This window comes from Malus sylvestris, chromosome 9 (assembly GCF_916048215.2).
Source record: "Malus sylvestris chromosome 9, drMalSylv7.2, whole genome shotgun sequence".
Taxonomy (NCBI): domain Eukaryota; kingdom Viridiplantae; phylum Streptophyta; class Magnoliopsida; order Rosales; family Rosaceae; genus Malus; species Malus sylvestris.
The window spans coordinates 9,804,067-9,820,235 of NC_062268.1; the positions used below are offsets into that span (position 1 = coordinate 9,804,067).

At 38.0% G+C, this 16,169-nt stretch overlaps 1 protein-coding gene and 1 pseudogene across 3 annotated transcripts; both read right to left on the reverse strand.

The window, feature by feature from the left end:
• Positions 1–959: 959 nt before the first annotated feature.
• Positions 960–4,489, reverse strand: LOC126634335 (indole-3-glycerol phosphate synthase, chloroplastic-like). 3 transcript variants are annotated; one of them, XM_050304853.1, is made up of 8 exons: positions 4,240–4,489; positions 3,859–4,128; positions 3,562–3,729; positions 3,102–3,176; positions 2,941–2,985; positions 2,677–2,841; positions 2,298–2,376; positions 960–1,446 (listed from the first exon to the last, which is right to left on the reverse strand). In XM_050304853.1, exons 1-8 carry the CDS (start codon positions 4,381–4,383, stop codon positions 1,211–1,213), a joined length of 1,182 nt encoding a protein of 393 aa, XP_050160810.1. In that variant the 5' UTR covers positions 4,384–4,489; the 3' UTR covers positions 960–1,210. The 3 variants fall into 3 exon arrangements, with proteins under 3 accessions (XP_050160810.1, XP_050160809.1, XP_050160808.1); XM_050304852.1 differs by having other exon boundaries at positions 3,562–3,738; positions 3,859–4,122; positions 4,240–4,487; XM_050304851.1 differs by having other exon boundaries at positions 3,562–3,738; positions 4,240–4,486.
• An 8,189-nt stretch (positions 4,490–12,678) lies between these two features.
• Positions 12,679–16,071, reverse strand: LOC126634338 (ribulose-1,5 bisphosphate carboxylase/oxygenase large subunit N-methyltransferase, chloroplastic-like; annotated as a pseudogene).
• Between the last annotated feature and the right edge of the window lie 98 nt (positions 16,072–16,169).

Below are 16,169 nucleotides of genomic sequence, written 5' to 3' on the forward strand. Positions count from 1 at the left end.
CAGACCGGTCAGGAGCATAATTGTTAATTAACTGCAGAAATTGCATGAGTGGAATCATTTTTACTACCATCTTCTCTTCTGCGTGCCATGAACTAATGCAAGCTTTAAGCCTTCACAGTATGAGCATCAGAAGAAATCCCGCCATGCGCGCCTGTAACTACTCCGACTCGTTAGATACAGTAGAAATTGATTGAAATGACGAATTGACAAATCTCAATTGTTGAACGGATCAAAATATCCTTATTGGGGTAGTGGTAAAATTAAATTGAAATTACAAAATCTCGAAAAAAAAATAGAAAAACGCAGTTGAGGCATGCAACTGATTCCAGTAGTAGATGTTTGTCATGCAGCAATGAAAAGAATCGCATTGGCACCTTTGGTTCTAGCATACATGCAAGATTTGTCAAGCGTCAACCATAAATTCCATGCACAAGGGAGGCCGTCGGTCATGTTTTGGGTGGAGATTTGAAGACCAAACCCTTGTATTTGTGCACGTTATATATAAAGGCTTTACTGCAAATTTGCCCCCTAAACCCTTGGGTTGTTTAACTTTGGTCCTTCAATTAGTTTTCATCCAAAATTGCTCCAAATACTTTTAAAAATAGAGATTTAAGCCGATTCACTCTTTTATTTTTACCTGAACTTTTGAAAATCCAATTCCCGCCTCAACGTCAGGACTTTTAAATTGTCCGTCCATATTTTTCACATGGACAACCGTCACTTATTTAAGAGGGTAAAATGAAGTGTCACCTCCACTAAAGCCCACGCTGGCGATTCTATTCCACTCTATCTCCAAGTTGTGGTGGTATAATATCGATCTTGGAGCGACTCATCTAAGTGCCAAAAAAATGATGTTTTTACCCTCTTATGTGGCTCACGTGTTGTCCATGTGACAAATATGGGCGAAATTTTCGATCTAATGTCAAGTAAGTGGGGAGATAATTAACTATATCTCAAAGTTCAGGAATAATTGATTGAAATTAAAGTTCGCGGTAGGAATTAACAATAACTTACAAGTTTAAGTGATAAATCAATGAAAGCCTCAAATTATTGTATCTAATGAGGACAATAGTAGTGTTTGAAATACAATTTACGTAAGTACCAAACCTAAGTACAATTATCACATGTCCAACTTAAGTCTGTGTTTGAACTTTTTTTGGTCAACTAAGTTTGTGTTCGAACAAGCGGGCTCTAATCTCCCTAAACTGACTTATAAGGAAATGTCTTTACCAAAAAGTTCAGCTATTCCCTTCTGAGGGTCATCCTGTTTCACAATTGACTCTCCTACCAAAACCGCTTTAACACCAGCTTCTTGTACATAGGCAATGTCATCCGGTGTAAACAGTCCAGATTCTCCTACCACAATGATGTCTCTCTGACGGATTAATTCGCCACGCTCTCCTTCAAGAAGCTTCTTTGTGTTACCAGTATCAACCTCAAATGTTTCTGCAGTCAAAGCAAATATAAGGTTATCATATTACGATTAAAGTTTACACGCAATACACAGCCCAATATTGACAGATAGAAAACATGAACATGGGCAGGTTTAACGCTCATCCCCTTCCATATATAGCTTGACAACCTGTCTAATTCACCCCATCAACATCCCTCTTAAAAAGAAATTAATAATTAATATAAGAAGACCGAACTACTAATTATGCTGCCTAAACCACAAACAGTTATTATGCCTATACGAATGCATATTAGGGGGCAAAGGGGAAAGTGTTTTGAGGATCCTATCACAAATTCAAACAGGAAGTACATTATTGAAGGCCTTTGAAAAGTTCTCACGTATTACTCCAAAATACTAGTTGACGATTGATTGTCTTTCATAAAAATATGAGATAAAAGATGAAATGATCAGCAAACAGCCATATTGTAAATGACAAGGAAACAGAAGTTTCATAGTGTTGATGCACAAAACCGGAGGTCTTGGAACAACGTAAATCCGACCGTGAATCTGCATAAAATGTAAATAACACAAGATGTATAGTGGTTCACCCTAAGGTTTGGGCTACGTCCACACTGATATTGTATTTATGAGGGAGAGAGAGAGAGCTCTAAGAGTGAGAGCTTTGAGAGGGGTGAGAGGGCCTAGGAATTGGCCTCCCCTAATTGTGAGGGTGAGGGGTCCTTTTATAGAATAAGGACTCCTCACTTATTACATATTTGCCCATTCCTTTATCATATAATTACATTTAAGTCTCTCGAGTATTTGTACGAGATCTAAATATGAGGTCCTAAATATGGTATAAACACATAGCATAAGCCAATTTATAGAGCTTAGGAAATTTTACCAAGATTGCGGTTGTTGATGCCAATTAACTCAACCCCCTCAATGCCAAGAACACGGTCCATTTCCCTCTCATCATGCACCTGTAACAATGTAAAACACAAGATGTTTTGGAATTACATTTCAATGGATATGGTTTTTTTTCTTGTTGATAAAAAGGATACACACACACACACACAAACAAACACAGAAGGATATGTTGTAACTGATGCATAACTCTGTATCCAAAAGCATCCCAAAATAGGCCAGACATTCAAGAATAGTAAACGCTGTCTAACTCAATTAGACAAAGGCGGATTTTCTCAATTGAAACCCCACAAAAGTTCCAACATACAAACAGAAGTATAAAAAACTAATAATGGAGAAAGAAGTGCATCTCAAACCTCAACAAGTGTTGCCATGCCAAGCATCTTGCAGATCTTTGTCATGTATTTGATGTCAAGGTCAGGCAAAACAGCAGCAATCAAAAGAATCGCATCTGCACCTTTGGTTCGAGCATAGTAGATTTGCCAAGCCTCGATGATAAATTCTTTGCACAACAGAGGGCACTGCATATTTTGCTAGTGTTAGAAGAATAAATTATACGCAAAGTACACCCTAGCATGTGCAGAATACAACAAAAAGAGGAACATTGCTTACGAACAAACCTTCACTCCAGCATTTCTTATCGCCACCATATTTTCATAGCTTCCCTAATTGATTAAGCAAAAAGCAAGTGAGATACAGCTAATAGGTTTGCTTTTTATATCCTAATAAGTTTGCTTTTATTATCGATGATTTTGGAGACGGATCGAATTGATTGGTTCACCTGAAAATACTTTTCATCTGCCAAAACACTAAGACAAGCAGCTCCCCCTTTTTCATAAGCTTGTGCAATTTCAACCTATCATGACAAATCATTTGAAGAATAAGAACTAGCGAGAAGGTTGGGGGAGAAAAACATTTTCTCACACAAAAATGAGGGAGGGCTCATGTTTTCTTTTCCCAAAAGTTATATAGTTATATCAGAAATGAGACAACGTCACAATGCACACACACATACAATGCTTTAGTTCCAAACCAACCACATGAAAGTCATTAGAATATGAGGATAACGAATACATCCTGATCAGCATTATAGAACAAGGTTCCGAAAATGGAAAATGAGCTTCCTGTATTCCGATGAGCATGAACTCGTCAGTTTAGCATACTGAATCTGGTACTACCACATCAGGAATAGAAACAAACTCCCAAATACAGGAATAAGGATTGAAAAGATGCAGACTTACAGGATCAAAATTTTCCCTCAAAACTCCTCTACTTGGGGAAGCCTTTTTCACTTCAGCAATCAAACCGGGCAGACCAGTTCGTGAATGCGCTGCCCTCAGAGCTCCAACAAAATCCCTCACCGGCGGAGCATTGTCAAGATCTTTCTTCAATGAATACAGAGGTTGCCTCTGCTTCAACTGAATCAATATCATCAGCAGTAATCAAAACTAGCAACTCAACATATGAACAAAATTAGACCAAATTTTTCGATTTTTCGAGCAACCGAATTCACGAAAATGCAAAGCGGACAACTTTACCTGAGCAACTTGAGTGTCCTTGTGCCATATGATTTCCTCCAGAATATTCCGTGGAGTGTTGCCCTCGTTCTGCAACCGGAACTCGAAAGGTCCCACATAGTGCTGAGGGGGTCCTGTGGGAGGCCTCCTCCTGATTCTAATTCCCTGACTCGCAGCCACCTCATTGTGGTACATACCCACCTCCCATTCCTTGATTTTCAGCTCAACTTTCTCCGGCTCCTGTTCACCTTCCACCTCAACCGCCGACGGCGGAGTGCCCTTAGACTGCATCTAATAAAAAACAAACAATTACCCAGAATTTCAAACACCATTTCAATGCAGTTTTAAAGTAAAATCCAGCAAAAAGTAGAAGAAAATTAAGAAATCTAAAGAACTTAGAACCTGCTGAGCTCGAACAATGGAGGAAGACGACGAAGGAAGAGAGAGCCACTTTGCTCTACGAGCGTCGAAAGCGGAGGCGGAAATGGGGTTTCTGGCGCGGGAAGAGAGAGAAGCAACAGCCCGGAAGGAAGCCAAGGCCTCCATTGTTGGATCGGATGGGGATTTGCTGAGCAAAAACGAAAGGGGATGTCATTGACTCCTGGGCTGTGGGCTAGGGCTGGGGAAAGTCAAATTACCTGAGAAGTAAGAATTGCTGGAAAGGAAAGCACAGTTTTACGGTTTATTAAGCAACAAATTAAATTTAGTATAATATTTAAATCGACAACTAAAAAAATAAGTGGAAAATATAGTAGTGAGGTCCATAACATTGTTAAAATGGGGGTTCACACTTAAGAATTTCAATAGAAAGTCTCAACTTAATTTTTAAAACTTCACAATGAGACGAAGATGAAAAGTAATATATTGAACAGTAATTTATGTATGAATGTGTAAAACTGATTGAAAACCGTAAATGTAATCCACGTTTTTTTTTTTGTAAAAATTGAATTTTTTTTTTCTCGAATATTTTCTATGTGTAAATAATGGATGTCCACTCATCCACTCAACAAGTGGATGTCCAAGAAGCTTGCTCAACACTACTCATTTTTTCCTATAAAAGTAAACCCCACACAACATCAAATGGGTGAAGTTCACGGGTGAGAAAAGAAAAGGAAGAGAGAAGAAAGAGGAAGAGAGAGAAGAGGGGAAGAAAAGAGGAGAGAATAGATAGAGTTATCTTTATACTCCTATTATTTCAAATTATAATAGAAGCACCACTGCTGTTCCGAGGACGTACTCCAGTCACACTGACTGTAGAGGAACCTCGTAAATTTTGTGTCTTGCTTATTTATTCCACTGCACACACCGTCGATTTTACAACACGTTATCAGCACGAGAAGCTCTCATGTCAGTGGAAAGCACAACGCCACAAATCATGTTCACCTCCTTCAGCTGGAATCTAACAGATAAGAAACAATTTTCATTTCATCTTCAAATCTCAGTACAATTGATTTTCTTGAAGCAACTATATATATTGTTGTATGACTGTATATCATCCTTTGCAGAAACAAAAGAGTACATACTCAAAATTCGTAAAGAATTTGACAGCCATGTAAACAGCCTCTGAACTCCAACTTACGGACCTCGGATTAAAATACTTTCTTCTTGAAAGTTGTTCGTCCACTCATTATCTACAACATATCAAAATTTCAGAAAACTTTAACGGTGCAATCGTTGCAGATGTCTGAAATACTAAACCAGTTTCCAATTTTCGCAGAAAATTGGACAGCCACCTTATGAGTACCATAACTATATTTCTGTAGCTCAAATCGAAATTGTTTCTTCACGAAAGTTGTTTTGTATCCTCTTATCCATATCATACTAAAATTTGAACTAAATCTAACGGTTTGATCTTCTCATAAGTTGCAGACACTCTTGATTCCAAAACTTATGGGAACCGTTTCGACTTTTTCGAAACTCACCGGAGGAGGAACACCAATTGGAACTTATTGTTACTTTTACTTCCTGAGTAACTAAAAGGACTTGTTGTTGTGAAATGAAAACATTAATAAAATAAGGACAATTTGGATGGGTGCCCCGACAGAAGTAAAGGGATGAAACAAAAGAAGTGGCAGACCAAGAAAATGAAAAAGCAAAACATGAGGACTTAATCATTGCATTTTCTGTTTTGGCATATTTATGTGCATGGTGTTGGTTTAAAGCCCATGTCACAAGTTCTACTTATTTAAAGCAATTTATTTACAGTGGGTAGAATTATTATCCTTTGTCTTAAAGCTTTGATATTTATGTGAATGGTGTTGAATCAAAGCCCTTGTCACAAGCTTTATTTACTTTAAAGCAATTTATTTACCATGGACGGTTTTACCGCCTATTGCTTTAAGTTTTAATGGTGCTAAATTAAAGCCCTTGTCACAAGCTTTATTTATTTAAATGCAATTTATTCATTATGGCTGGAATTACTGTCTATTGCTTTAATTTATTTATTGTACTTATCTTTTGTTACAATGAGTATAACAAGGACCCAGAGTTCCTTGATTAGATCAGAACCTGCAGTTTCTTGATCCTCATCACATAAAATGATAGGACCCGAAGTTCCATCATACAAAAAGATCAGGCATGAAGTCCTTTGATCCTGAAGATCAGGACATGAAATTCCTTGATGAGTACCGTAAGTTTAAAGTGCCGCAGTGCCTCAACTTAACTATAATAAATGACATAAGAGTCTCAGTTCACAGACTATTAAACAAGGACCAGAAGTTCCTCATGTCCATACTCAAAATGGTTTAGCAGAAGCATTTATTAAGTGGGTGAAATCAATTGCCAACGCTCTGCTCATGAAAACGAAATTGCCAATTTTCTACATGGGAACATGTAAACTTTACATGATGCATTATTAATTTGGTTGAGACATGTTACCAACCATCAATACTTCTCAGTACAACTCGTGTTTGGAAACCAGCCAAGCATTATACTTTCACGAGTTTTTGGTTGTGTTGTCTATGTGCCTGCAAGACTGCCACAACGTACTGAAATGAGGCATCATCGTAGATTAGGCATTGATGTTGAACACCATTTATCATTCAATATTTGGAACCCTTGACTGGGGATATGTCTACCGCATGATTTGCGGACTATGATTTTGATAAGACAGTTTTCCTGCCATTAGGGGGAGAAAATAACATCGTTCCAGAAGAACGATGAGAAAATATCATTCCAGAAGAATGATGAGAAAAGACCGTTCCAGAAGAACGAAGAGAATTTGTCTTATTTTGATTCACGAAGCAATCAATGAGAAAATGAAATGTGAATAAATGAATGATGCAACGAAAGTGATGAAATCATATATACTTACTGCAAATGTGCCTACAAGAATTGATGTCTCTGTTGGATAAAATAATGAGACAGTAAATGATTTATCTGTTGCACGCCTGAAGCGTGGCAGATTTTTAGACTCAAAAGGTTCAGTTATTCGAAAGAAGAATAATATGGCACTACTGAACTATTGCATTCCCGAAGCATAACTGTTGCATGCCAGAAGCATGACAGTCGCCGCGTGGATACACGTCCCAGATAGGACAATCCACAGACATGGGAATGTTGATGTCTCATACATGGAGCATAATAGACATATAGGTTCCAATGACTCAACTCCCGGAAGTGGAGATTAAAATCCAAGCTCTATAACGCTCAAGAGGAGATTATGATCCACATTTTCTAAATTATGACTATCCTGGAAGAGATAGCGTCATGCCCTTGAAGAGGCAATGGATATCTAAAGAAATGAAAAGTTTTTATGCATGCGCATGCACATGAGAATATGGGATCACGGATTGATGATAACCAATGGTAATTTTGGTTTTTACAAGTAGCTACTAAATTCATCAATGAACTGTGTTAATATTGAGTCACGTTCTTTTGTTCGTCGACAAAAGAAAAATTATTGGCCAAAATGGAGAAAGGCAATTTTATTACAATTTTGTAAGAACGTGGGCAAATGAACCTATATATATTTGAATACAATACAAATAGCCAAAAGATGTTGAACCAAGGATGTTATATATGGGCATTTGTAATACAGTGTAATACACTTACATGATATGACACAAGGTTGTAAACGAGTTCATATGAATGGAGAATTATATATGAAAGGTTGTGAGTCGCCCACATTATATCTCCATAAGTAAATCCCTCAAGTATACATGGGAGCGAATTGCTCTGTATAAATTCCAAAGGAAAATGTATCATGAAGTGTAGAAAACCCTTGAAGGATTCAAATTGCTTGAAGTAAGCCTCTGAAGGGTAAAACATAAAATATGTACTCAATACCAATGGATGATATAAATTGCCTTAGTGAGTACTATCATTATGATATTGTTGCAACATACTAAAATCTCTTGCAAGAGTCAATGACATTAAATTAGAACTCTTGAAGAGTTGATGATATTAAATTAGGACTCCTGAAGAGTCTAGAAAAATTATAAAGTGTTGAAGGAATTATTGTCTCGAGCTGCAGATCGAACAATCTACCAACACGAATCTTATCCATGATATTTATGATATTAAAAGAACCATATGGATTAAAGATTATGAGTTGAATACTCATATGATGAAGACACTAAGAATAATCATTTATCTTCGTGAGGGTAAAGATAAATTAATATTTGGTCCAGAAGTACCACATCTTAGTGAAGTATATGCTTTATTGTATTTGGCACAATACATTGAATGAAATAAAGCTTATTTATTAATATCTCCAAGAAATTACAGATATATACATACACATGAGTTAAAACAAACAAACAGGATGGAGCCTTCACAAAGGTTACTCATGTGCAGCCTCAGTACTCGAAAGTACCCCAGAAGGGGGAGGCACTGGAGATTGATCATGTGGCACCCCAGTACTTAGCAAAACACCAGAAGGGGAAGGCATCAGTTGCTTTCGGAATCTAGCAACGAACCTCTGGTGATCACTTTGAATCCGACTTTCGAATTCCTGCAGTTGGACGACCTTTCTTTTCATGCTCGTAGAGTAACTATTTGCAAACACGTGTAACACCCTATTCTCGTGCTTGAGCCCTCTGATCTCTTGTTTAAGACTTGCTACCTCCGCCATCAATGATTCAACTTTGCGAGTTTGAGCAAGTAGGCGTTGGCCCATATTGAACACAGAGCCAGCACACTGAACACTGAGAGCCAAAGAGTCTTGAACGGCCGACTCTTCAGACCGTTCTGAAAGGATCTTGTTATCCCTTGGAGCGAGAAGATTCCTAGCTACCACAGTAGCGGTTATGTTATTCTTCATCACAGAGTCCCCAACCGTAAGAGGACCATTAGAAGATAAGAAGGACGGACGCCATATATTATCCTGACGCTGCTCGTCTGTATCACTCCTAAGACTCAAATCTAAGCAAATGTTAGATGGGCAAGTCATTTTTCAGAAATGATGAAGGAAAAACAGAGGTTAAATAAAATTTCAAAGGTGCAAGATAGGTGAAATTTCTACAAGCAGCAACTTTCTGAGCATACTCTTGAACACAATTGATGTCTCTATAAAAGAAGAGGCAGCAGAGCCACTTGTTCAAAGATCAAAGAGGCACCGCTCTCCGAATTTCAAAAGCCAGATTTTCTTGAATAAAGTTCGTTGGCATTTTTCAGACGTAATCCCAGCTTTTTCAGATATCGCGTGCAACTTTGTCAAAGATATCTGACAAAGTTGAAAACGCGTAAATCTTATTGTTCTATTTACATCACAGTTGCTGACAAGAGTAAAAGCACAGCACCACCACTTGCTATTGAGAAATCTCTATATATGTCGACATCTGTTCTCCATAACAAGGCAGACCCACAACACTGCAAGAATACCTAACTCTTCCTCATCTCCGAAAATGCATCTTCAACATAGCATCTCGAAATACTCAGTTTTCTTCCTCTCCGAGAATACCTCTTCAAACATGTCACACCAGAGCAAGATTATCACATATCTTCAGGGACCAGAGCAAGATTATCTCATATCATGCAATCTCCCTGTCCTTTCCTTTGTCCATGTTCTTGCCTGCAAAGACAAGGATAAAGAAAGCAATATGTCGGAACCTCCATTCAAACTCCCGGTAAGGAACCGACTGCCTGGAACCTTTCCTGATTGTTTACCTAGTATTGCTCTCGAGTAGTCATCTTCAACGGTTGGAGCTGGGTCTCCAGTCACCAAGAAGTGACGAACCATCCAAAAGCAAGGGTTGTATTCCACTCCTGCATCAGAAGACAAATACTGCTGGAGAAGATGCCACACATGCATGGGGGAAAAGCAGGGAAAATACTACTTAAGCAAGGAGAGCAAGTAAGGAAAGTGAAAATGATACATTGAAGCATGTGGAGACAAGCGCAACAAACGCGTGCTGATTCATCCCTGACAAAACTGAAGATCACTTGCCACATGAAGCTCCTCATGATCCAATTTCATTCAAGATCAAGCCTCGAAGGTCCTTGAAGAAATCACAAGTCCGATTCAAGATCAAGTGTTCACTACTCTTGAATCAAATTCCGCTCCAGATAAAATGAGTAAATTTAGACCTTTGGATGCTAGTCTAGTAGAAGGTCCTCCAGCCCAGTTCAAGAAAAAACCTGTGGAAAGTTAACAACAAGTAAAGCATATCTTTCAACAACTCTTCTCGCTAAGATATTGAAGCAGAATGATCAACGATCAGCCTAAATGATTTGAAATCAGGGGGAGATACTCATCAGGGGGAGCATCCAAGACAGATCAAGATTTTAACGAGTCAATCGAAGACTTGTGGCCATCCAAGGGGAAGTGTTGTAAATAATGGATGTCCACTCATCCACTCAACAAGTGGATGTGCAAGAAGCTTGCTCAACACTACTCATTTTTTCCTATAAAAGTAAACCCCACACAACATCAAATGGGTGAAGTTCACGGGTGAGAAAAGAAGAGGAAGAGAGAAGAAAGAGGAAGAGAGAGAAGAGGGGAAGAAAAGAGGAGAGAATAGAGAGAGTTATCTTTATACTCCTATTATTTCAAATTATAATGGAACCACCATTGCTGCCCCGAGGACGTACTCCAGTCACACTGACTGTAGAGGAACCTCGTAAATTTTGTGTCTTGCTTATTTATTCCACTGCACACACCGTCAATTTTACAACACTATGAGCATTAAGAAAATCTTTATAATGTATGTGGAAGTGGATTTATGATTTATTGAGCAACAAATATATATTTAGTGGAATATTTAAGCCGAAAAGTAAAAAAATAAGTGAAAAATATAGAGATGTTTAAATATATATTTAGTGTATATATTTTTTTTTTAAATTAGAGATGGTTTTATTAATATGTAGTTCATATTTGAATAAAAGAATAGTTAACCAAAAAAAAAAAGTTCAAATATCTTTAAATTTAGGTTTTAAATACTTGATTACAAGTATTCAAATACGAACTATAATAGACTTTGCACGGGAAAATATATTTTGAAGAACATGAATATGATAGTTTATTGAGCAACAAATGTATATTTAGTATAATATTTAAGCCGAAAACTAAAAAAATAAGTGAAAAATATAGTAGTGAGGACCAGAACATTATTAAATGGGGTTCTACACTCAAGAATCTCACCTTAATTTTCAAAACTTCAAAATGAGGCGAAAGTGAAAAAGAAAAAAAAAGATTGAACAGTGATTTATCCACGAATTTGCAAACCAACCGAAAACCATGAGTGTTAATCCACCTTTTTTTTTTTTTTGGTAAAAAATGCAAATTTTTTATTTTCTCGAAATATTGTTCATGAGCATTAAGGAAATCTTTATAATGTATTTGGAAGCAGATTTACGATTTATTGAGCAACAAGTGTATATTTAGTAAAATATTTAAGCCGAAAAGTAAAAATGTAACATCCCACATTGCTTAGGATAGTAAATCATGTAAGCCTTATATGTATATTACCATATCTACCTAGCATGAGACTTTTTGGGAGCTCACTGGCTTTGGGTTCCATCGGAACTCCGAAGTTAAGCGAGTTCGCGCGAGAGCAATCCCATAACGGTTGACCCACTAGAAAGTTCTCGTGTGAGTTCCCAGAAACAAAACTGTGAGGGCGTGGTCAGGACCCAAAACGGACAATATCGTGCTACGGTGGAGTCAAACCCGGGATTTGACCAAAAAAATAAGTGAAAAATATAGAGATGTTAAAATGTGTATTTAATGTTTTTAAAATAAATAAAAAAAATCAGAGATGATAAAATCACCTGTGAGTGAGGCTTAAACAAAAAATAACAAAATTTTGTTTTGTTAAATAGCCTTTTACCTTATATGGTTTTATTAATATGTAGTTTAGATTTAGATAAAAGAAAAAGTAACAAAAAATTGTTAAAATATCTTTAAATTTAGATTTTAAATCGTTGATTACAAGTATTTAAATATGGGACTTGGATTGTCTGCCCTCCAATTTCTATGCCCTCCTCGTGCCCTCCTGTTTTTGTGGTCACGGTTAAGCCACGTCAACATTTTATATTACTATTTCTTTTTGTTTTATTATTTTTATAAAAAAATAATATAAAATATTAACGTGGCTTAACTGTGACCACACAAAACAGGAGGGCACCGGGAGGGCACCTAAATGGGAGGGCAGACAATCCAAGTCCTTAAATATGAACTATGATAGATTTTGCACGGAAAAACAAATTTGGATTCTCCGATTTCTAGTACTCAAGTCTACCGTTAGCTGCTTCAGAAACAACCTTCGGTTTAGTTACTTTGGAGACGTCACATCCAAATCCATGGATCCACTTGCCCGTCAGCGAAAAAATCAGTTGTGAGTTTAAATGTTTAAATCTCTCGGCTTCAACCTATCTAGATTGTTCATGGAGTCATGGACAGATGTAGCAAATTAGTCCTTCACCTGTAAGAATTTGTTATACTTTGATATGCTGGCTTCACAAGTATCCAGTATAAACTGTAAAGCTTCTTCCTCTATTTCACTGTATCGTAAATCCTTCTTCGTGGAAGATTTGTTTGAGGCTGCGGCAGCCATCTAACATAACGATCTTCCGGACAAAGTTCTACAATACTGAAACTTTGATTGATAATACGAAGCTAAAACTATCGCACCTCTTCAAATTGTCCGCTCATACTTGGAGGACTGACGGCTAAATAAGCGTACGCCATTAGCTCCAATGGCCAACCGGTGATTTGTATAGGACAGCACTGAGATCTGCTTAAATAATTTGTAATATCTCAGAGTTATTCAACTGAAAATATGAGGTGCGAAAAAAGCTTAAAAATTACTACAAAGGAAAAGAATGATGGAAGATTAACCACGATTTGGCTGAGTTATCGGGCACTTACGCTGATGATCCATGCTTTCTCAAAACTTCCAACTTCTCCTTATAACAATTGTCCGATTTTGAAAGCGACACTGGCACCTCAACGGAATCTCTAGGGTTGGTGCCCTCCCTTGGGGCAAACCCATAGGATAGCAACATCTCTCCGTTAGATTTCTTTCCATAGGAAATGAAAACCTGCATTGAGTGATGAAAGGCATCACTAGAGGTGTTGGTGATTAATGACATAACCAACTAGCGCTTAATCACCATTGAATTATAGCTTTTCGATTATTTGTTTTTGGGGCATTTTTCCTTTGCAACTTCAACGATGGATTTAGACCGAACGTTGGTGAAAAAAAATTTGTTGTTTACCTGCTCACCTGGCTCATATGCCTCATCTGTTGAAAAGACAACTCCCTGTGACGATTTATCATAATCCAAAAATGCGTCTACCTACACCAATCAAATTAAGATGCACATAGTAAGAACACTTGTGCAGCTGATCCTTCGGATCATGTTTATTAAATGAGACTCCTCGACGAACCTTACAACTACGATTCAGCATATCTGCCCAAGGAACCAAGGCAACCTTTCCACCCAACGAGGGCAATCGAACCTGTGTGTAGGAGTAATAAGACATTGAGGTCATGTTTTCGACAAATCACTGTGCTTAGGAAATATCCAACGTCAGACTTCAACCTACTTCTGTAATTCATATCAGAATTTTAGACCTACAATTTTTTAGGCAAGTAAAGTGCTCGAGTGATCCTCAAGATACTGAGTACATGCTGCATTAGCAGAGATTTGTGTACTTTACTTCTATTAACAACCAAATCATCGTCATCACAACGCCAGACACTGCATATGAATTGACACCATTCTGAAGATACAGTAACACATTTACTACGGCATTGTCATTACCAACAGAATATTTAACTTACCAAGCGGGAGAAAAGAATGCCAAACGACATTTGAAGGTTTCAATGTTGAACACCTGTAAATAATACATGGAGCGGAGTGAAAAAATTGCAAGCGGAGCAAAAACGAAGATGTGCGGTTATATTCAACACTAGGAACAGGAATTGAGCTCATTGTTTTTGTTTAATACCTCTTCAGGAAATCAAGCAGGATGCTTGGAGAATATTCTCATCCTTAAATCATTGTATCTGCACCAAGATAGGAATAAGTATTAAACTCCGTAACTATGGGATCATGAAGAAAAATATACTAGCAAATACAAGGCCCTACGTTCCAACAACATTAGTAACTCTTTCAATCGCCCGTTGCCTGATTTGTGATGCTTCCAAATAACGATCAAGTTCTTCTTGAGTCCTGAAAGGAGACATAAAGGCTGTAGAAAAAACTGAGAGCAGACTCTTCCCATAGTAAATGATAAACTCGTGAAAATTCCGCCATCGGAACAAATCATGGAAACCGGTACTTGCTACTTACCAATACAGAAGGGATTAAGGCTGTCTTGGTAGGGCAGAAAAATAGTTGCTCCATCTTGAAGATTGAAGGTAACTTGCTTCACTAATCAGATAGGTTGCCAGAAATGGCCAGTCAGGTACACCGTTTTTCTTCAACACCTCACCAGCCTCCCCACAAGTCCATTCCTAACATTTACAAACAGCTCAAGCATAAACATCAAAGGTAGAGGAAAAGCTGGGTCTGTTTGGAAGTGCTTTTACAATGGCTAAAAGCACTTTGAACACATTTGGCAGAAAAAATTCAAAATTGCTTCTGAGTCGTAAAAGAGTTAAAAATATTGCTTCTGAGATCCATGGAGTCTTTTAGTTATAAAGGCAATTGGAAATGCTTTCTGGAGAAGCTCTCCACGAAACACTTCCAAATGCTTCTGAAGAAAGAACTAGAATTTTTACGTGCTTGCATTTTTCAATTACTAGCACTTTTTAGTGCTTTCCGGGGAAGTGCCCTACGGTTGCATCTTCAAGAAGCACTTGAAAGTGGCAATACTTTTCCAAAAAGCACTTCCTGTTGAGAGTTGTCCCACAATGGTGAGGGACAAGGTTTGCTATGTGCTTATATGATCTTAGGCTACTCCCTATATTGTTAATTGATTTTATGGTGGAACCCTAATTTCATCGTCACATTGGTGAGGGACAATGATTTTGGGCTACTCCCCATATTACCAATTGGAACCCCAATTTCATCATGTTATCATAGCAAGGTTGTCCATGTGTGAAGCCCAACGGCTACACACGCTCCACGTCACCCAGTTATTGTCCACGTGTGACGTGCGGGGGCGTATTAAGAGTTGTCCTACGTTGATGAGAGATAAGATTTGCTATGTACTTATATGATCTTGGGCTAATCCTCATATTGTCAATTGATTTTATATGATCTTGGGCTAATCTTCGTCAATTGGTTTTATAATGTAACCCAATTTCATCACTTCCAAGCAAAAACACTTATGAGCAGAAGGCATCCTACCTAACATATAAGTAGAAGTACTTTCTAAAGAAGCATTTCCAAACACCATCAAATCAAAAACAAAGAAAGTTGAGCAACTTTCAAACAAAATTTCCAGAAAAAATCTTACAGAATCTGCGGTGATAAACAGAGAGGGAGGCACAAAGAGCAGCTTCTCCCCCTTCCTTATATTCTTCAAAGTAACCAATCCCCTCTCCCCAACTTCCACTTTCTGTATCGCCATCTTCTGCGGAGGAAGGCCCGACCCCGTCAGCCATTTCTGCGGAGCAGAAGCGTTCTCCAAGGAGTCAATGTCGCAGCCCCACGGAATCTTCTGCGCCACCGTGGCTTTGGCTCCGTCGGTGGTGGAGACCAATCACCGAACTGGGTTTCTGCGGAAAGTCAGTGGGAGCGACTGGAATGTGTGGGTTCTGAAGGTGGGGAGGAGAGTTTGCAGAAATCGCGAAACTTCAGCCATGTCTGTACGGATGTGGTTTGTGGTCGTTTTTTATTTTTTTATTATTTTTTTTGGGAAAGGTTTGTCGTCGTTTTTGCAGTTACGAAACGCGCCCTTGCAAACTAGTCTTTGAGAGTTTATTATTCGAACGACG

Bases quoted from the DNA above. Each gene is read 5' to 3' on its own strand.
- LOC126634335 (XM_050304851.1), bottom strand. From the start codon at position 4,383: ATGGAGGCCTTGGCTTCCTTCCGGGCTGTTGCTTCTCTCTCTTCCCGC. The intron at 3,739-3,858 runs GTAAAGTTGTCC...ATATTGATTCAG, and splicing joins AGGACACTCAAGTTGCTCAG to TTGAAGCAGAGGCAACCTCT. The intron at 2,842-2,940 runs GTTTGTTCGTAA...CAAAATATGCAG, and splicing joins TAAGAAATGCTGGAGTGAAG to TGCCCTCTGTTGTGCAAAGA.